We start from the raw sequence: 22,466 nt of genomic DNA, 5'->3' as shown, positions 1-22,466 counted from the left end.
GGGGCAGGTAAGGACAATTGCTACTTTGCATGCTGGGAGTCTCTAGAGATCCAAAAAGAGAACACATATTATGAAATATTTGTCCTTGCAAAACTCTTTCCAATCAGTGAAATACTTCAGGCATCTGGCAAGCCATACTACAAATGAATGCAAAGCCTCCACGAGTTATAAATATGAGAATTAAACCACTTGTCAACCTGAATATTACTTTTATCAGCTGAAAGAAATCTGAACTGGTTTAAGGATTGCCACATAAAGGCTTGAAAAGAATTCATAAATATCTCAACTTAGTCTTGCCAATGTTTTAAAAACTCAGGTTTATAAGAGCTGTTTAAAACTAGGAATAACTATGCTATAAGTGTATTTATTCTGGCTATTTGTGCTGTAAATGAAGACTGAATGAGCCACCAAAGCTACTTCACCCAGAGTGTGGGTGGAATCCTGAGGCCTGGCAATTGAGGAGGTAGAAGTAGTAAACTATGTCCTTGTATATACATATGACTTTATGTACACTGTGGATAAAATACATTAGTGGGGGTTCAATTGAACATTCAGCCATGCTCCTAAAGTCGATTTCTATTTTACCTCTCTTGATTTTATGTGGAGTTTGGAAAACATTTCCTACCAGAAACAAATCTAGCTTGAAAAACTGCAAAGATCACTGGACATGGTACTGAAGGGGAATGGGCTCTCAATAGGTGTTCTACAGAGAGGAGCTGTGTGATTTTAGACCAGTTATTGGCATTCCTTTCTTCAGAAGACACGTATTAAGTACCTACTTTGGCTTAGCTTGAATACGGCCTCTGTCAGGAAGCCTGCCTTGACTCTACCAGCTCTCCCTTGGCCATCAGTTGTTCCTCTCTGTGTTCTGTTATCCTTCCTTCCTCTTTTGCTCAGCACTCTTTTCATATCACTTAAAAATCCTGTTTTATTTCTCTGTCTTCTCTCACCTGGCTACACATGAGAGAGTCAGCACCCATATTTTCCTTGGAGAATCATCTTCCCTTTGTCTATTGTGTGGTATCGATGGAATGACTAACTTCTCTGCCTTCCCAGAATCGGATCCATTCCCAGACTTTTGGACCCTTACACTCTTATCACCAAAAGCCTTGACTGTACCATGTAAATGGACCCCATCCAAGAACCAACTCTAAGCCTCTAGTCATAACTCCAGACTGGTAGAATCGTGCTCTCTTTCTCTGTACTGGATGGGAAATGGAAAAGGTATAAGCCTAGAGCAATCAGAACCATGGTGGAGAGATGATCTTTCTTAGAGCAGCACAGATGCAGGAGGGAAGAGATGACAGAGGCAGAGCATTGGAGAATCCTGCACTCCATCCGTGTTCCAGAATTTTCATTAGCAGTAGTTAACAAATTCCATTTGATGGATCCACTGTACATTGGGTTTCATCTCACAGAACTGGAAAACCCTGATGAACACAGAAGATGGCATACATGCTATGCACTCAGCATTTGGAATCTCAGCTGGAATAGAGTATCCATGCAAAATGAACACATGAAGTACCACTGAAAGGAGACCTTGTCCATTTAGGGGGCATAGCCTAGTGAGAAAAAGGGAACTAAATAGTCTGGTAGAGCAATCCCTGTGGAATTCCAAGAATCCTGGGGGAGGGTCTTGAGGAAGAGTAGGGGCTACCCTGGTGGAGCAGGTACAGTATTACAGATAGTAAAAACCATGTACTCATCCTTTCAAAAGTCCTTGCAGAGTAAAGGCTTACATGACCTGTCTGCATGGCAGTATTTTTTTTTTTTATCTGTGCAGCAGGCCAGGCACACTTGCTAACTGGTCCACCACAATCAGGAAGGGACTTACTCTGTGCCAAGCACTATGCAGGCAGTTTGGAATTCAAGGACAATTATTATCTAGTGTTTATCATCTTTAAAGATCTTGGAGCTTGATAAGGGAGACACAGAAGTAAGCATGTAATAAGAGTTCAGATAGTGAGCATGAAAGGGAAGGGCTCTTACAGCCATGGAGCCCAGAGAAGGATGGATTCCTGGAGGAGGTAATTATTAAGCAATCTCATTAGGTGTTGATAACGTAGCCTGTTTTTAAATAATAGAACATTGCCTTTTCTGTCATTGTGTCACTTACAGAGGAAACTTAGACAATACTTTAACAAGGCTGGATACACAATGGCACATGCCTGTAATCTTGGGAAGCAACGATTTGGAGGATCATAGTTACAGGATGGTTAGCCTACATAAAAGCTTGGCGAGATTTCATCTCTAGCAATTAAATCTGAGTGTGGTAGTATAGGCCTGTCATCCCAGCTAGGTGGGAAGCCTAAATAAGAGGACCACAATCCAGGCTGGCCCAAGCATAGATGAGAAATTATCTCAAAAAACAGCCAACACAGAAAGGGGCTTGGCACAAATGGTAGACTGCCAGTGCAAGGTCCTGAGTTCAAATTGCAGTGCCACCAAAGAACAGTGAAACTCTTTTAAGACTTTGTAACAACCTCATTGGGAACTTAATGCACAGGGCATATGGATCTTGGGAGTTGAAAGAATGATAATTGATGTCAGTCTCTAAGACTTCGCAAAGGCAAATAGAATGAAATAATTTCCACTTAATCTCATGTAATAATAAACTCAGTAGGCCCAACAGTGCCCTATGTGAATTACTATTGTCATCAATAGGGAACTAGGATTCTTTCCATGTGCAGATGAAAATGTTAATTTTCAGAGTTTGGTTAACCCCAAAGATCATTCGTAGGATTGTGGCTAAAAGTGGGGTTTGGGCTTTAAATTTCAGCAAACTGAAGACAGAGCCAACTCTCTTCGCGGTGATGCCACATAAAATGCAAACGTGACTAAACCAGTAGCAGCCAACTTGAGGTTTAGAACTTACTCTAGATCTAACAGGAAATACCAATACCTGTAGTTCTTTCCTTTTTCTTGCCAGGCACACAGCATTAAAAGGTTTCCTAATGTCTTTCCTTTTCTCCTTCTTTTTATAGAGTGCATCAAATACACAGCTAAATATAGGAAAATAGGAGACCTGTGGTCCCTCTCTTCAGCTTTATTAAAACCTAGCGTTTCACAAAGTGTCATCAGGGTTTTTCAAAAATTAAAACACTGTGGAACGGATACTTCTGACGCCTCTCCGATGGCAACCAAAGGCAAGTTTCCCCCCCCCTCCTCCCCGGGAATACCTCACTTAAACACTCCAGCACAGACTCAGGTCCTCCCTCCTCCTGCAGGTTACCCCCAAGTGCGCATGAGTCACGGCTGTGCTATGTCATCCTCAGGCACCGAAAGGAAGGAAATCTGTGGGTGTGACAAAGACTTAAAATAACTCACTTGAATGATCCAGAATGTTCTCTTGGAAGTGTTCAGATGCTCTCCTAAGAGACTGAAGAGGGGTGTCTTGGGAGATTTCTCTGAGCGGCTGCGATACGAGGTGGCTTGAGGAGGAGGCTTCCACAGACTCTGCAACTAGCTTCTCCAACTCCCACTCATCAGCCAGAGGATAGTCCAAAGTATCTCCTGGAAAAGCAGAAGGGTTCATTCTGTAAGTGTGTGTGTGTGTGTGTGTGTGTGTGTGTGTGTGTGTGTGTATGCGTGTGTGTGAATGAGTGAGAGATAGTGTTCTGTGACTGCTCTATGCTAGGCCTTAATACTCAATTAGCAACCCTGATCCACTGTTACAATGCAATAGAAAGATTTCTGGATGTGATGGCATTTCCATTGGTCCTTGCCCTCAAAGGCTGAACAAAAATGTCTTTGAGATAGAGATCTGCAAAGGTCAAAGACGTGAAAGTTTAGTAAAGGAAGCCAATTGCAATCTGGTCAGAATAAAAGTGACCCAAAGAAGCCTAGTGAAAGGTGGAGCTAGAAATAAGTACTGATGATTGTCATGGACGCCATTGACTTCACACCCGAAAGCAGAGAATGCACCCCGAAAGCAGAGAATGCACCCCGCAGGCAGGAGGGTGACGGAGTGTTCCGGAGAAAGAGCAGCACAGTTCACACAGTCATGCAGCATTTTGATGTGGATAAAAGAGCATGCCATTTTGACCTAGAATGAAATCCAAGTGACCGTGGTAGGAAATCATGAAATGGCATCCTGAGCCCTGCACGGAGAAGGAGACTTAATCCCCACGTGACGTCGGGTGGCACGGGGATGGACGTGAAGCACGTGAGGTGGGTAGGTAAGCCTCACCTATTTACATCGCTCACTATCACAGTTGAGCCAACGACTTCACTGATCTGACCTTGACTGAATGTGACTATGCATCAGGAACTGGCTGAGCTTCCAGAAAGCAATAGTAGATTAGACAGATGTCACCTCTGTTCCCATGTGGCTTACAGTTTCATAAGATGCAAAAGTGGGAGAACAGCTTGTGACAGGTGTCACTGAGGAAGTCCCCCTTTCATAAAATATATACTGGCTGACATACTGTACACTAAATACCTGCTTTGTGATTTGATTCAAAGATGTATACATCGTTTCATGAATAGGTACTTACTGTACTCTATGATATCCCTAACCTTAATCTAATACTCCTTCCACAAAACAGGCTAGTTCTTCTAAAAACCATATAACACCAAGCTTCAAACATGCCAAGATAACTCCAGAGTGATAACAGGTGTCTTCAACATGAGATCATCGAGGAATGACATTTCATCCTCGCTTTGATTGGATTGTACCAGAAAGGGTGCATGTTGAGAATTTCTCCTACTGCGTGGAACTTTAGCTCCACAGCTCAGACTCACTGCATGCCTCTGATTTGGTTCATCTAGCATATGCCTATCCATTCTCTGGGCCTTGTCTTTGCTAGTCTGTGTGACATCCACTGAAGGGCTTAACTTTATTCCCATGCATGGCCTGGGGTAAGGACTTGAGGCAGAGATCCTAAGATTTGATCCACTCTCAGAGCGTAGGAAGAAGTCTTCCATGGGATGCAGGTGTTTCCTGAGCTAGTATCTAAACGATGGCACATATCCAACCTTTTTTAAGTGTGAAGCTGAGCTCAGAAGAAAAGGACATTCCTACGCGACAAGCCAAGGAAATTCAGAATTCTAAACAAGAACTGTGGTTAAAGCTGCCCAGGTTGAGTGGAATGGGCTACTTAGAAGTCCTAGTGATCAAAAGGCTGTGGTTTAAAGAACTCTACAAGAACTGGGGAAATGCCTTAGACTAAAGAGAAATAGAAAACTAAAACTCAGTCTCTGCAGGGACTATTTCCCTGATTTAAAAAAAAAAAAAAGACAGGCTAAGAAAAAAGAATGTTCAGTCATTCAGGGAAAAGGAACAAAAGTTTACTCCCTTTGCCAAGTCAATAAGTGAACAAACTGTCTCTTCTAAGATTTTTTTTTAATTTAGGTTATTAGGGTAGGCTAAAATCTGTACTAATCTGAGAAGTTGATATTCATAAAAAGCATCAGGTTTATATTAGCCCCGTGATGTCAACAAAGAACACAGTTTAGAAACTCTTTCAACTTAAGCTGCACAGCTTCCCACAGAGAGAGCTCAAGGAAGATGAGGCCACAGCCAAAATTACTAAATGTTTAAGAAGATAATCTCCCATGGACAAGGAAAAGTAATACATCAATGCAGAAAAAGAGAACCCTAGACTAGAAGACGCTTGGGGACACCGGAAAGCTTTGAGCAGTGGGTGTAATGTTTGAGAAAATTGTACTCCTATTTTACCTTGGAGAAACTCTGAAATGGATTTGTAAAATTATTTTTAACCCATATAATGTCCTTATTTGTGCTTTTTATCTAAAGAGCGTCAATTCTAAGATCCACATGAATTTTGGTTCCATCACTAAGGGAAATACTCAAATTCTTTAAATATTTGACAGATACTTACCAAATCCATACATTATAGGCCATTTAGAGAGATGGGAAAGATAGAAGGCAGAAAGCCCAGACATTTTGCCAAAGGAGGTAGAAATCTTAGGTTATAAGTCTGTGCACATGACAGTCACCCAGTAGGAAGTAGTAAGAAAGGTACTGCTCTTTGGATAGATAGTATATGTAAACAAATAGCATTTATTTTAAAATATATGGTTTGGGGAAGCTGTCAACACTTGAGCTTCAGAAAGACCAGAACATGAATTTATTTTTACTTCCATTTTCTGTTTAGCATGAGTTTTTAATTTTATTGTTTGAGTTTTTAAAAATCAGTGCATATTAATCTTTCAACACGTTTCATAGTGTTATTTCTGTACATGAATGCAATGTTCTTTGATCAAGTTGTCCTTTGTATTACTCTTCAGGTTGTGAATCATAGTAAGTATAATATAGGCACTTTACTTAATTATCTGACCCCGAGTTTCCTCAGCTACGAAATAGGACAACAGTTTGCATTTTTCACTATTGTTGTGATAATTAAATGGGATAAGGACAAATGTAGACACCTGAAATACAGTATTGGGTGTGGGGGGGGGAAACAAAAGCAATAATCTTTGTAATAAATGGAGTCCCTAGTTAATGGCAGGATGTCAAGTGGCTTGGTGGGGATAGGAGGGCACTGGGTAGGTTAAGTTAAGGCTTGTTTGAGACGGAAGAGAAGTTCTTAACAATTTTCAACTCTGGCATGAAAGGAGCTTGGTATCCAACCTCGGAAAAAGATTTTATTTTTCCTTTGAATTGAGCATGTAGGATATTGCCTTACCATAAAAGACTCACCCTGTTTCTAAACGTTTTAAGGCCCGGGGTTTATCAAATATGGTCACACTATTCCCTTTCGTGCACTGTATGACAAGGTGCCTTCTTGAAGAAAGCATCCCAGGGGAAGAAAGGGACCATCACCACTGCCACCCGTCCCCTTGCAGAGCTGATTTTGCACAGCACGAGGATCTCCAGGAAACACACACTTGAAGTGAGGGAGGTAATAGCCAAGATGGGGTTAGCAACAACAACAACGAAAGACATAGGAAGAGAGATGAGGGAATCAAGAAGACCTTTGTAGTATGTCCTAGAAATTCCAAGAGGAACAGACTGGGGAATCTGAGCAGCCTTCCTTAATAAATAGAAAGGCTTGCTCATTTGGATGGCTGGCAGGGGACATCTGGAGCATAAAATAACTAATGAAAGGCATGGACCATGGCAGGCCACAGTGACACCCCAGAGAAGATGCCAAGGCAGAGGATTTTGACAAGTGTAACAAGAATAGATGTGAAGACAAACACCTCAAGGGCATAGGGCAGGGAGATCTATTTATTTTTCTGTGCGTTTATTACACACATTGCTCTGTGCAAGGAGCTGGGCGAGGCAAATCAAATGACATTTGCTGCATCCTGCTCTGCATTCTGCTCTCGAGGAGAGAAAGGCAAACAAGAGAGCAATGTGAAAGCAACAAGGCCATTGCTGCCATGTGCGCTCACCAGGGTTATCTGATGGACGTCTAGGAGGGAGCATGTGAGTCTGTCTTTGAAACTCCAGGGGGAGGCAGTGAGAGATCAAGTTCTGCCTGGCTAGACACAAGCTTGGGGTGGTGTTGTGACATAGTTCTGGCTGGACTGGTGAGCAGACATCACATTTGCATTTTGTCGTCATCACATTTGGGAGCTAAGATGATGATGAGGGTTGTTTGGCCTCATGAATGCATTTTGAGCATGAGTGTAAGGAGACTCCTGTCTGTCCAAATGCTCACTGTGCAGCGATATTCGAGAGAACCTTGTCACCTATTCTAGGAGTTGGCGTGATGGACGAACTCTAAGAGAGAGTTGGGGTTCTTGTTTAACAGGAAATTTTTAGCAGAGGTCATTTCTACTCCAAGAAGACCCTTCACAATGTCTACAGACATGAGATTTAGGTTGTCACATCTCGGGGTGTCATGTAATGAACAGAGGCCAGGGATAACGTACAGGACAACTGAACCACAAAGAACAGCCTGGTCCCAAAGATCCATGGTGTTGAGTTAGATGGACTGCCAGTGGAGGAGGGGCAAACCTTAATGAGTGAAATGATGAAATGGAAGCTTGGAAGATGAGTAGTGGTTCTTCTGGAAGATGGCAGGAAAACACTAGACCAGGCCGAGGAGGAAGTAGGGAAAGAGGAGGAGGCTGCAGAGATCTCAAGGCATCAATCTGTGAAAGAACATGATGGGGTCTCAAAGATCAAGCTCTGCATGGCTAAAGGAACAAGCTTGGGGTAGACCTGCGAGATGATTCTGGCTGGAACATTGGAGCATGAACACTGGAGCTTGGGAAATGGTGACAAGAGGGAGACGTGTCTGTTTCTCCTGTTTATGCTTACTTTTGTCCAAACACCCTGCTATCTACCTTCATAGAATCTTAATAAATGCTTTTATAAAATTATTGTAAAAATAGAGATTAAACAATGGGTAATTTGTATGATTTTTCCCCCCTGTCAGTCATAAGGCTTGAACTCAGGACCTAGGCTCTGTCTCAGAGCTCTTTCTGCTCAAAGATAGCACTTCTACCACTTTGAGCCACAGTACCACTTCTGGTTTTCTAGTGGCTAATTGGAGATAAGAGTCTCACAGACTTTCCTGCCCAGGTTGGCGTCAAACCAAGATCCTCAGATCTTAGCCTCCTGAGTAGCTAGGATTACAGGTGTGAGCCACCAGTGCCCAGCTAATTTTTTTATGATTTTTGGCTGAATCATGTCCCTCACTAGACCAAAAAGCTTCCTGGGGAAAAGTTCATCCTGTCTGTCTCAATACCTAGCCCATAGTGAGCACTCACTAAGCTAACTAGGTGAATGAATGGCGTGGAGTGTTGAGTGAAGTGAGTGTTGAGTGAATGGATAGAGTGTATGGGTGGTAGAGGCAGGCTTGTAGGCCAACGGCTAATCTGAGTCTGTTAGAATTGAGCTACAGTAAACACAGAGCTATGGGGTGAGTGTGAACCCTATAGAGGCTTGAGAAGGCCTGAGACTAAGTTGTTGATGGAGCAGAATGGCCTCATTGTCCAGCTCAAGGATCCTTCCAGCTTGTAGCCTGGAAACTGATCTATAAGCTGGGCCTTTAGCTGGGGAATTCCTGCCAAGCCTCCGGGTTCCTCCCTAGCCCCATTCTACCAATAACATTTGGCCACTTGACAAAGAAGTCTATGGAAGCATCCTTGTTGTTGTGGTAGAGAAAAAAAAAGGGGGGTGGGGTGGGGGCAGAACATGGAACAGGCCCTGAATCAATGGTAACTGCAGCTCACATGTGGTGGACCAAACCCAGGTAGGAATGGATAAAGGAAAGGTGGGGCATGCACACAATGGAATGTCATTCACCTTAAATAAAGAAGGAAATTCTCCCACTTGAACCCTGTGAGACAGGGTGCTAAACAAAACAAGCCAGTTACAAATGCCATGGAGGTCACTTTTAGGGGGAATCTACATAACCAAACATAAAAACAGGAAATACAATAGCATTGCCAAGGTCTGGGAAGGTGAGAGTTGGGAAAAATGAGAAATGTAGAGTTTCAATTATGCTAAATGGATGAATCCCAAAGAGTTATGGTACAGCATCTTGTACAGGTAACAAGATGGTATTCGTTCAGAAGGTAATTCACATGTTAAGTGTTCTTACTCATACACACTTCCCATACACTCAAGGGCACAAGGAACCATTGAAGGGGGGGGTGTTGGATATGAGCATTATCTTGATAGTAGTGATGATATCATTGGTATGTGCATGTCCATCTCATCAAAGTGTAAACATTTAATATGTGTAATTCTTGAATTTTAATCATACCTCAATGGAGCTTACGTGGTCAAATTAATAAGGAAGTGAGGAGAAATTGGGAACTTTTGTGCAGGAGAAGCTGAGAAGAGGAGGACGAGACTGTGACAAGAGTACAAAGATCCTGGTACTGAGTCCTCTGACTGCCTGGGTTGGATGCAGAGCTCTGTCATTGAAAATTGGATGAAGAAATAAGTTATGTTCTATGTGGACTACTGGAAATTGTGTACAGAATTTCCAGGAAGAAGAGATGACATTAAGCACAGAAACCACAACCCCTAAGATTAAAGAAAAAAAAAAGGCCAAAGAGTTTTCTTTTAACCTCTGAAAAGTCATGATTTGGCTTCAAACCCCAATTTCCTTGACTGGTAACAAAAAATAACTTTAGTTGTATTACATCTAAAGACATTAATTTTGTGCTGTTTCACCTGGTTTATTTAAATTCAGAGTCATTTATGTCTGGTAGGTCAGTTCTGCATCTTTCAAATGGACCTTCCATATCTCACATGTAGAGTTGACATTATTGCTGTTTGTACTGAGAAGCCCAAAGCTACATGTAGATGTTACCATCAAAACTACTTAACAAAGATAGTTATGGGTGAGCGATTGTTTTAGAGAAAACCTTGGTCTATAAGCATGGTGACTTTCCTGTCCCACGGCTGGCAGGATTAGAGCTTATGGAAGATCCCCTTCAGACTTCTCTGTAAGAATCCTCTATTTTGTATCAGGATGACTTACAGACTTTGGGAACACATCCCAGCCAGACTCACAGTAGTAGGGTTTGAGGAGCTGTGAAATGCCATGTCTACTGATTGAATTGCTGCTAATGAGAAAGGTATCTTCACACAGCTGGGGAAGGGGTGAACTGAGGACAAATCAAGTAGGCCAAAAACATCCTCTCTTTCTTAAAAAGAAAATGAAGCCAGGGAGAAAAATCGAGGGAAGTAGGGTTTGATTGCATCCATTTCACAGAGAGGAAACAGCAAAACAGTTTAATTTTGAATTCTTCTGGAATCTTCCTACTAGGCTAGATTTCCAGAAAAAAAAAAAAAACTTGCTGATAAAAGTCACGGAGCCTCGGGTAAATCAGGAAAACAAGAAGTCTGAGGAACAGTTGATTATAGCTGACAGCCGAGATGAGAGATTTCTAAAGCCCGGGCATATCCAGGTTGACTAATTACTGATTTTGGAGCTGGGTGGTTTAATTTGTTATATATTTAGAAGATATTTGACGACCATGAGAATTTTAATAAGAAATCTCAGGCACGTGCAGCAGCACTGTGGTCCAACTGCTTTAAAGTTTGTTTGGACATATTTGGAAGAGGCAACTATGGCAAAAGTAAATGTTAATTTCCAAATATATGAAACATTGCCTTTGGAATCATTTTCCTAAGGTTTAGTCATCAAGCATGTTTTCCCCCATCTTTGCTATACCAGAAACTTAATTCTTCTTAGTCATTGAATATCGTCTTCGAAGGGTCTCCTTTTACACTTTTATTTTAAAGGAGTCTTTATATAAATTATTTAAATTTTCTAAAGAGAAAGTAAATGTTTAAAAGTAAATACGATAAAAATATAACACTCTGTTTATGCTATGTAAGTGGTATAGCTGCCCCAGACCATTATTTGCTAAAAAGAATTTTATGTAAACAAAAGGGAAACCAGCAAATGTTTGGGAATCAAAAGCTACTGAGCTCTACACTGAGCAGGTCTCCTTGTTTCTAGCAGCATTGTGAAGGAATCTGAAGAGGGGCCTAATTTCTCTCATTGTGTAATTAGCCATCCTCCTTTCTCTTGGGTCCCCAAAGCATCTTCAACTCCATCAGCATTTTTGGATAAACTGTGTGAGGCCTGAGAAGAAACTTGCTCTGGAAAGCTAATCTAGAATGGCCAGCTGGAAACTTGAATAAGCATTTGGGAGGCCCCAAACAAAACTGGCCAATGAGAGGAAGAGGCAGCTTTCAAAAGGATAGGGTAGGTAGGGGTGGGGTTGAAGAGAGAGATCCTAGTCAAAGGATACACGTTTCTATCAAAGAGAGTGAATAAGGTCTGAGATCTACCACATAGCATTGAGATTACAGATATTAATAAGGTATTGTACACTTAAAAATTGCTAGTAGCTAAAATATTCACACAGAAAAAACTTTGAATACACGGAGGTGACGGATATATGTTAATTAGCTTGACATAACCGTTTCTCATTGTATTTGCCTACATCAGATCATCATATTGCTATATATATATTTTTTGTGTGTGTGTGTTTCAATTCTACATTAATAATTTTAAAGGGATGACAGTTTGAAATGGGCAGATCCATAGAGACAGAGTATAGGTTAATGGTTGTTTGGGGGTGACAAGGAATGGGGAATGACAAGGAATGGGGAATGACAGCTAACCTGAACAGGCTTTCTTTTGGGGGATGATGAAAACGTCCTGGAATTAGAAAGTGATCAAGGTTGGATCACGTACTTTGAGGCTATACCAAATGAGGTAATGAAAAAGTAGCAAGTATTTCTGATTGCTGCAGCTATTTGTACCAATCTTTTGAGGATGCTGAGTTAGCCAGGTGACCTCTCTTTTGCCTTCTCTGTGAAGATCCCATGCAGAATCCCTCCTCGAAACTCCTTAAAGGCCCTGGGCTATTTAGATTAATCTTTCCTGGTATGGATACTGTTAGCTGTTTCTTCATCTTCTCTCAGGACTCCAGGATCCTCTGTCCCAGTGCCTTTCTCCATTATACCATAGGGCTTAACAGCACACACTGAGACATATAGAAGTTGGATCCTGTTCTTGCAGTGTGGCTGTATGGGAAGTATCTGATCTGCCTTCGCTCCCTGCCCTGGAAGGTGGGGATAGGTATAATAAATCCCTTAAAGATTCTGGGTGTCCACAGAACTATGCCTACTTAATCTTTGATAAAGGAGCTAAAACAATAGTATGGAAGAAAGATAGCCTCTTTAACAAGTGGTGCTGGCAAAACTGGCTCAACACATGCAACAAACTAAAACTAGATCCTTATATATCACCCTGCACCAAAATCAATTCCAAATGGATTAAAGACCTTGAAATCAAAACAGGCACCCTGAAGACACTAAAGGAAGGAGTAGGAGAAACACTTGGGCTCCTTGGCACAGGACAGAACTTCCTTAACAAAGACCCTGAAAGGCTACAAATCAAAGAAAGGTTGGACAAATGGGACTGCATCAAACTCCAGAGCTTCTGCACGGCAAAGGACATAGCTCTCAAGATAAACAGAAAGCCCACAGACTGGGAGAAGATCTTTACTGGACATTCAACAGACAAAGGTCTCATCTCTAAAATATATGCAGAACTAAGAAAATTACCTTCTTCCAAAACAAAACTGCAAAGAACCAATAGCCCCCTCATCAAGTGGGCTAAAGACTTACAAAGAAACTTCTCTGATGAGGAAATGAGAATGGCCAATAGACATATGAAAAAATGCTCTACATCACTGGCCATAAAGGAAATGCAAATCAAAACAACATTGAGATTCCATCTCACCCCAGCAAGAATGTCATATATCAAGAAAACTAATAATAACAATTGTTGGAGGGGATGTGGCCAAAAGGGAACCCTACTTCATTGTTGGTGGGAATGTAAACTGGTTCAGCCACTCTGGCAAGCAGTATGGAGATTCCTCAGAAGGCTCAATATAGAACTCCCCTATGACCCAGCAGCCCCACTGTTGGGTATCTATCCAAAAGCCCACAAACAAAATCACAGTAATGCCACCAGCACAACAATGTTCATCGCAGCACAATTTGTCATAGCGAGAAGCTGGAACCAACCCAGATGCCCCTCCATAGATGAATGGATCAGGAAAATGTGGTACATTTACACAATGGAATTTTATGCCTCTATCAGAAAGAATGACATTGTTCCATTTGTAAGGAAATGGAAGGACTTGGAAAAAGTTATACTAAGTGAAGTGAGCCAGACCCAAAGAAACATGGACTCTATGGCCTCCCTTATTGGGAATAATTAGTACAGGTTTAGGCAAGCCATAGCAGAGCATCACAAGGCCCAATAGCTATACCCTTAGAAACACATAAGATGATGATAATTGAAATGAACTCCATGTTATGGAAACAAGTGATATATCACAGTTGTAACCACTTCCAACGTCCTATGTGTATGTGTAGTTTCTATTATAGATAATGTTTTGTATCACCTTCCTATGTTTGTACCTACACTATCTCTGTAATCTTATCTGAGTATATTGGAAACCGTGTTTACTGGTATTGGAAGTAGGAAATTCAAAGGGAATACCAAATTTGAGAGACACAGGGTAAAAAAAGAGAAATAACTACAAAAGCAATACTTGCAAAACTGTTTGGTGTAAGTGAACTGAACACCAGGGGGGAGGAGGGAAAGGGGGGGAGGGAGGGGGCATGAGGGACAAGGCAACAAACAGTACAAGAAATGTATCCAATGCCCAACGTATGATACTGTAACCTCTCTGTACGTCAGTTTGATAATAAAAATTTGAGAAAAAAAAAGATTCTGGGTGTCTGCGATAATATTTCATATTAAGGACTTGGTTGGTGTTGATCTGTAAAATTCATTACTATTAGTTGGAAAATACTAGCTCTTCTGTTCAAGCTCCTGAAATTCTTGCTTGGTGCTTCTCTTTGCTCACTTACTTATTGCACATAGGTTAGATTTTTATTCCAGAAATCTCTCCTGTTTCTTAGGTCGGCTTCTAAATTGGTATCCTTCCTTGCTCATGAGTTTCCTTATCTGGTTTACCAACTTTGACTGGTTATCTTCCTAGGTCTCTAAAGCACCTCAAGCACCACCCAGATAAAATTCATTGTTTCTTTTCCTAACTTCAATCTGTACCTTTCTTCTGTTTTTGCTTTGGTAGAGCTAGTAGGTATTAAGCACAATACCAGCCCCTGTGCTCTGATGGTACCTTTTAATGAATTACCTTTGTTTCATTCTCACAGGTATTGTGTGCTATCAATTTTCTGTTTGTGAATAATAAACATTTTGTTTGTGTATGAATAAACATAGAACCAGAGGGGTTAATTAACTTTCCCAGGAATACTTCAATATGAAAAGGGCTTGAATTCAGGCCCATTCAACTCCAAAGACCATTTTCCTCATTACTCTGCCTTGCTATCTTTCAGAAAGTCTCTGGTGATTGCCAGAATACTTCATCTGTTATTTTGACCTGGAAAAATATTCCTTAAATCTTTTCCCTCTTTACTGTTTCCAGCACCAGTTCCTAATGTGCAGGTTGTTTGCGATCACTTCTGAGCTCCCACTAACTACTCCCCAGACATTCTTCCCTGCACATTAACTCAAAGGTAACTTTGAACTTCCAAATCTGATATGTCCTCATCCTGCTTAAGGTGCTGCAAAAATATGCATAATTTATCCAATAAAAACCCAGCCTCTAACATAGCACTTTGGTTATTTAGCCAACCACTGTCCATCTTTGGAACCAATTCTCTTCATGTACTTCTTTGTTATTCAGAAGAACTGGGATGTACTTGGTTTTATTAACCATCTGGTTATATTAAGGAATTGTTTCTTCATTTAACAAGCTCTTATTCTATTTTAAAAAGAAGTCTAGTATTGTGCGCACATATGCAAACACACACACACAAACACACACACACACACACACACCTACCTAGTGCAGTCTTCATAACATTGTGCCGAAGTCAGTTTAAAATTTTTGGTGACATTCTATAGCTGCACAAATTACTATTTGCAGGCAAAACTGGATAAATGCTACATAGGCCCTCTCTGAATTATTTTTTTCAGCATCTCATGAATTTTTAAATAATTACTGAAAAGTAAAATACTTAAAAATGTAATGTAATACTTGGGTTTTTCTGCCAGGAATCAGGTTGAGAAAAATAGTAAGCAGATAACTATAAGAACTATACACTCAAATGATTATGATTGTGCTAAATGACTCTACTAATTTGTCCTTTGGGTTTAAACAGTGAGGTGCCTACCTGGTTTGACTTCTGAAAGGAGAGTAAAAGCTTCCCGACAAAGAGCACATTCTAGGCTTTTGACACAGACACACCTGGGTCAGTAATTTATTCTCTCTTACAAAAATGATGTTCATCTCTCTGGATTAGAAACTGGTCCAGAACTACAGGCCCAACACCACCTATTTGGAAGTGATGCTTCACTAAAGGAAGTGAGATTCAAACTCACCATTTTCATGGTGATGATATGTGCTTGGTCTCCTGACGTTTTCCTGCCAGATTTCCTCACTTGCGGAAGAATTCATATCATTGAAGATACTTCCAGCCAGCCAGGATTTAGAGGCTCTGGGGTTGAAGAAAGAAGAAAGAGAATGGCGGATTCTCTTTTTCTTTCGGAATACTCTAGGAAGAAATGGAAGTAGCCTAGTGAACAAAGAGTAGCAGAACTGAAACAGAATCTGGTGCGGACTTGATGCGTAGAGCGTAGTTTTCTTTTTTCTTTATAATGTACAAATGATTTAATTAGGCTCATGGTTAGTTTAGAACACTATTTTGTGAGGATAAATTCCATTTGTTAGAGATAAAAGAGATAACATATCGCCTCGGAGCTGAGGAATATGATATGGGGTAGATATGGGGTAGAATTTGTGAGCATAGTTTTTTTAATACCTCCAATCCACACATTGGGAGTTCCAGAGATATTCTTTAAGATTCTGCTGTGTGCTGGGATGTTGCATAAATATCCAGGATATTGAGATAAAGAAAAAAAATCACGTGTATACAATGGTCATAATTTACTGTGGGAGAAAGACAAGAACAATACAGATACACCTAAGGTTTTCCTTACTATGTCCCACATAGCTTTCTTACTGTGTTACATGGATGAACTCACATCACCCTTAAAATAGTCATATCAGATAGGTATGATTATTACTCATTCTTCAGCAGGAAACTAAGGCCCAATAATGTTAAGTTACTTGGGTAAGGCTGTCCAGATAGTAAATGACACAGCTGGTTAGCAGCCCCAGACAGTGCAGCTCCATAGCTTCTTGTGCTCACCATGTCATGTTGGGGACACATGTTCTATACTAAGAGGCTAGTTTTAGAGCATGGAAAGGCAATGCTAATTGAAAAACAAAGGGGGCTTTCTGAGATGTGAGTTCTAAGCTTCCCAGTATAATCTGACTTGTTCATTGAAGGATAAACATTCTAGGAAATAAGGGTGAAGAGGTAAAAGGGAAAGATTATGCTAGCTCCAGCAACCTCAAAGAGTGTAGTTTGAAGTTTCCTAGACAAAAAAAAAGCCCATATGACTCTGTTTCTAAAATAACCAGCAAAAAATAGGAATGGAGGCATGGCTCAAGTGCTTGAGTAGTAGAGTACCAGCTGAGCAAGCAAGCAGAGGATGTAAAGTCCTAGGTTCAAACATTAGTACCAACCAAAAAAGGAGAGGCAGTTCATAAAGAAAGTTTAAACTTAGTGCAAAATGGAGACCAGTGGAAAGGAATGTTGTTGATATGATTTGGTTTGCAGTTCCAAAAGACTTTTGACCACAGAGGATGACATGGAGGGCCAAGATTAAGGGCACAGAGGCCATTCAAGCAAAAAACAGAATACCTTTGTTGGGTGCCTGCATGGCCTGTGGTAAGCTCTGTGCTAACCACATTATACTGGTGAGAAACGCGGAGAGCCTGAACTGAAGCCAAGTAATGCAAAGAGGAAATGGAACACTTTTCCCTTTATAACATTCTGCTCTCCTGTGGGGGCGTCCGCAGCTGCTCTCAGAAGATGCGTTTTGGATTGGGTTTCCCTCAGTATTTAGATGGGTAATTGTAAGCCTTGGGTATTCTTATGCTGAGGATGTTCAACCTGGGTGAGACTGTCCTGGGTGAGAACTACCACTGGACATATGTCTTTTATTGTTATACTAAGGAGGGTATACTACCAGCAGATGAGGAGCAGAGGCAGAGATACTGTACTTAACCTACCACGCACAAAACAATTCTTCACAATACAGAATCCTCGGAATTGGGCACCGGTGACCTGTAATCCTAGCTACTTAGGAGGCTGGAAATGGAGGATCACAGTTTGAAGCCAGTGAAAGCAGAAATGACTTTGAGACTCTTAGACGAGCTAGCAAAAAAGCTGGAAGCAGAGCGGCAATGGAGCTGATGGAGCACCAGCCTTGAGCTAAGCAAGAGTTCCAAGTCCCGAGTTTAAGCCTTAGTCCTAGGGTACATAGGCGCACATGCACAATCATTCACACGCACATTCCTGTGGGTCCATCTCCGCGTTGTGATCACTTTTATCTTTATCAACGTAAATCTCACCATTTTCACTTGGCTCCTCTTTATCTATGGAATAAAATCAAGTCTCCTTAGCGTGATGTTAACCCCTTCTATCCCACCCTTTCTTGTGTGCTCAGCCTTGTTCTTACAGACTTCCCCTTCCCTTCCCACACAGGGTGTGTCCTTGTCCAGCTTTGGACATTCTCCTAACTATTTCAGGATTCTCAGGACCCCATGTCTGTGACCTCTCCCCAGAAGTATGGTTCCCACTTTTTATCTAACATGTCACATCTTCTAAGACTCAGATCCCTCATCAGTAGCTCTAGGAGGCTCTCTCTTTTTTTTTTTTTTAACCTCTTTCACAAGTGCAGGTTTCTCTCTCTTTACTCTCCACGGTATTTGTATTCTATGCGTCTGTATCTCTGCATCTGGTTTGCCTCGGTTCGTTTTTGTTTTCATGTTAGGTTCCCCCTTCCCAGATTCCTCTTGGGCGTCCACAATCTGGATCAAGCAAGGCAAGCTCCTTATAAATGATGGTTGAGTGCTTTGATGTCATGTTCTCTGCTTACCTAACTAAGTTCTCCTTGTACATGACGCTGGTGTGAGACGGGTGCAGGCTGATGTTCCCATCACTGTCACAGAGGAAGCTGTCCTCTGTCCAGATGTAGTAGCCATTGGTGAGGAGCCTGGGGCTCCTGCGGCAGGCATGGTAGCAGCCCGTTAAGGGATCTGTGGAGTAGCATTCGAAGGAACCGTCGCCATCCAGGGAGTCGCACGCAAATCTAGAGTGACAAAAGACAGATGTTGGGGAGGAATTTCAACGGATGCCTGTGGAAAGAATGACACTGATGACAGAAGATCCAGGAAAACCGGCGGGATGACAAAGCAGACACTCCACTGAAACATCCTAGAATCTACTTGTTTGAGTGGTGCATACAATGTGGCCAGCTAGTGCACTGATGTGGTATAGTGGCTCTTATAATAAAATGATATGGGAAAGTATATGTAAAGGAACATTTACTGGAGGGGAAAAAAAAAGTATCCATTCATCCACTTAGCAAAGAAATAAGTTACACCTCTTTTCACTTAAAATATAGGCATGTTCCAAAGAAAGGATTTCATTTTTCATTTTCTTTTGAGATATGACTCTAGGTATGAATCCATAAAATATGCATAATAGATAAAGTGGTACTTCTAAACCAGGACAAAATAAGTCAAGAAAGGAGTCAGATGTTTGAGGAAAGCCTCACACCTTACCTTGAGAACACACACTCAGGAGACGGCTCTCCAACATGTTCTCTATCTGATCTGAAGGAACCTGCATAAAGAAATGTAAGAGAAAGTTTTACATATCACCAACAGGTATGACCGAAAAATGTCTGAATAGCTGATGTCCAGGCCCCAGAAGAAAGATCAGCGTAGTGAACCCATCCAACACATCAGCCTAACACATATTGCTCCCAAGTCCCTACAGGAAACACAAAATGATACAGGAACTTCCCTATTCTGTCTCTTCTTACACCCCACCATCTTTTAGAAGTTCCTTAGTGAAGCGTTTGGAAATAATAAAATCATAAACCCCCCAACAGAGCTTAGGAATGGGAGCAAGCGTCACGTATAAAGCTAGGGGAAACAGCAGTCGATTGCCAATGGGTTGGTTATTGCAGCATATGTAGTAATCAGAGGAATTCAGTCATTGTCTAGATTCTTCCCCATTAGTGCATTTAAACACACTTTTAATGTAAGGTAGTGAGCAGAAGACATCAGACATTACAGGGAAAGTTTTGATTTCTTTTTGTCTGTGAGGTTTTCCTATATATGAAGCCTGTGAGCTATCTTTATTAGAGAGCATCCATTCATCCATTCAAGCTTAGCTACAGGTGTAGCCATTGGTCTGGGGAGAGTTTCAGTTGATTAATGAACTAAACCCTAGTGCAGAATTCTGTGATGTAAAGCAATGGAGTCAGTAAGTCTAAGTGCTAGGCCCAGTAGAAATTGATTTCTTCATGGACGATTACTACCTAACACAAACACAGAAATTTACACCTTCAGGACTGAGCCTGTTGGTTTGTCAGGAGAAAATTGTGGGTGTGTGAGGGAGGGTTAGAAGTGGGGTTGAAGGAGAAAATAACAAGAGGAAGGAAGAAGTGAAACCACTACCGTTTTAACAACGCCCTTGTTTTCTCAAAGTAGCTATCAAAATCATTCAGCATTTTTTTCAAGACAAACAGCTTTGCATCTTAATAGTAGCTGGTAAACAATCTCCTTTCACATTTATGCACAGGCATCTTTAAAATGGTGATTATTATTATTTTTTTTTTTACTAAGAAGAAAAAATGCCACATTTCTCTCAAGGAAAGAGATGAAGTCAAAATCATTGCCAACTCGCACACTGGCATTTAAGCAGCACAAGCTACTGACAGATGGTTAATGGTCTGAGTATCAGCAAAATCAAAGCAAGGAAATTGCTAAAAAGGAGTGTAATCGTTCCAGAGATAATTACGCATAGCAGTTCTCCTACATTTATTTGGTACTGGGGTCGACATCAGTTGAGAGATTTGGTACATCTTGGGAAGACCGCTCGCTCAAACTTCACAGATTTTCTGCAAAAGACGTTACAAAAGAAAAACGATGGACTGTATATTAAAAATAGAAAAAAAAAAAAAGGATGCCAAAACAGATGGCATCTACTAATTGCACTAGTCAGATTTGTTTGCTGAAATTGTACAGGGATAGAGGATTGAGACCAGATTGTAAGGCTTCAGTAAGCATGGGTCTGCCTGAAAGGCTTTGCATGCTGTGTTCTATTGTGTCCCTCAACTAATCTGATTCATCTTTTCCTGGAAATAAAGTATTCTATTTCGAAAAACAAGACTTACAAAGGCTGATTTGTCATTCAGATAATATAGTGTGAGTTACTTAATTCAGAAATCTGTAAAATGACTGGTCCTGGCTAGAGTCTCCCTCACCCTCTCCCCAATAAATTTACTTGTATTTAAGTCATCTGACACAAAACAGCTTCATTATGTTTATCAGCTTTACAGAGTTGAAGATAGTGTTTGGGGATGAGTGTCTGTCTTTTATCCAATGGCTAGAACCAATGACAAGTGGCCATAGAGGCCCTGTGCTTTTTTTGGTAATTATTATCAGCTTGGACATTCCTAAATGAACACAGAGCTCAAAATAGTGTTTAGACTGAGCAGATCACAAAAATCAGTTCCTGTGAACATGTAATTTACTTCTTCAGTTACAAATTAAGCAAGTATCAATGTGTAATTTATGTAAACTTTGATGATTTACTTCTCTTACAACTGTCTACCTTCTGTTGACTATTGGGCTTTTTATATATTGCTACCCTAAGAGCTTTACAAAATCAAACTTTTCTGATTTGCCACTTCTAACCATTTTTAAAAGACATGATAGCTAGTATTGGATTATTTCAAAAGCATAATATATAATAAATCACTCATGCCAATTTTAGGGCCTCCAAATGAATGTTTCAGTAAGAATACATAAACATATTTAGAAAATATATCATCAAGCTTATAAGTTCCCTCTAAAGACATAAGGGAGATTTTTCTAACATTCCTTGGATGATCTCTAAAACAAAGCATACATTTATAAAATTAACTTGTTGGAATAAAAATAATACATGGTTTACAATCTAATACAGTAGTATGTCATTCATTTTCATTTCTGATCATTATGTTTTGAACATGCCCAACCCAAATAACCCTATGTTAGTTCTGCTTAAGCATCAAGCTTACTCTGAAGCAGATCCTACAGTAGGAAGCAATATCTTACAGCTTTGCCTTTAAAAAGTATGTGTAGCTGTCTTATAGGCAGTACACTGACTTTCAGTCAAGAATTAGTCACAGAGAAATCAATTCCCCTTAACAACTCCAGAACTTTTCAAGAAAAAAAATAATTTTCTCATACATGTTCCTTCCACAGGGGTTCCCGGTCTCCTCTTCCAATTGAGAAATGACAGAATAAATACTGAGGTGCAAAGCTTCCTGTGGCTGACAGCAAAAGAGAAGGCTGAGTAGTTCTTTAGCTGAAAGTAGCTTCAGGATGTCAACAAGTGTAGAAGTCTCTTCATAAACAAAGTCCCATCTTCCCTCTGAATGGATGCCAGAGCGCGCGCACGCGCACACACACACACACACACACACACACACACACACACACACCCTTGTCCTGTGCAATTGCAGAGACTGTTAGTCTTCAAAGGCTGCTCGTCCTTTTGGCTGTATCCTAGCAAAGAGAGTATAGGTCTTGTGAACGTCAGCTTTGCAGCCCTGCTTGTTTTCTTTCAAAAGCAGCCTGGGTAACCAGAGGCAGAGCCACAGCATGAGGTCACACTTCCTGTCAGGCTCTCATCAGTGATATTCACGCCGAGGATTTGGAGAAGTTCATGGACGGTCTCCTGGACCAGCACCTGTTGATTCGCGACTCTGGAATCTGGCCGCATTATATACCGTAGTTGCTGCAGGGTTGATTTTCTGAGCTAGCAACTCACCCGGAGT

General features: G+C 41.0%; 1 protein-coding gene across 6 annotated transcripts in view; it reads right to left on the bottom strand.

Annotated features, from left to right (window-relative positions):
* The window catches only part of Tmem71 (transmembrane protein 71), a 30,231-nt gene extending 7,989 nt beyond the window's left edge, over positions 1-22,242 (bottom strand). For 4 of the 6 annotated variants that reach the window (XM_048358952.1, XM_048358950.1, XM_048358954.1 and 1 more), the window contains exons 1-6: positions 21,877-22,242; positions 20,459-20,540; positions 19,195-19,255; positions 18,507-18,719; positions 15,879-16,051; positions 3,328-3,513 (exon numbers count right to left, since the gene is read on the bottom strand). In XM_048358952.1, the coding sequence (XP_048214909.1) occupies positions 3,328-3,513; positions 15,879-16,051; positions 18,507-18,719; positions 19,195-19,255; positions 20,459-20,504 (679 nt within the window). In that variant the 5' untranslated portion in view covers positions 20,505-20,540; positions 21,877-22,242. The remainder of the gene's footprint in view (positions 1-3,327; positions 3,514-15,878; positions 16,052-18,506; positions 18,720-19,194; positions 19,256-20,458; positions 20,541-21,876) is intronic. The other 2 variants (XM_048358956.1, XM_048358953.1) reach the window with 1 other exon arrangement.
* Between the last annotated feature and the right edge of the window lie 224 nt (positions 22,243-22,466).

The sequence above is a fragment of the Perognathus longimembris genome, chromosome 12 (genome assembly GCF_023159225.1).
Source record: "Perognathus longimembris pacificus isolate PPM17 chromosome 12, ASM2315922v1, whole genome shotgun sequence".
NCBI lineage: Eukaryota > Metazoa > Chordata > Mammalia > Rodentia > Heteromyidae > Perognathus > Perognathus longimembris.
This window is presented reverse-complemented; position numbering and strand designations above follow the sequence as displayed.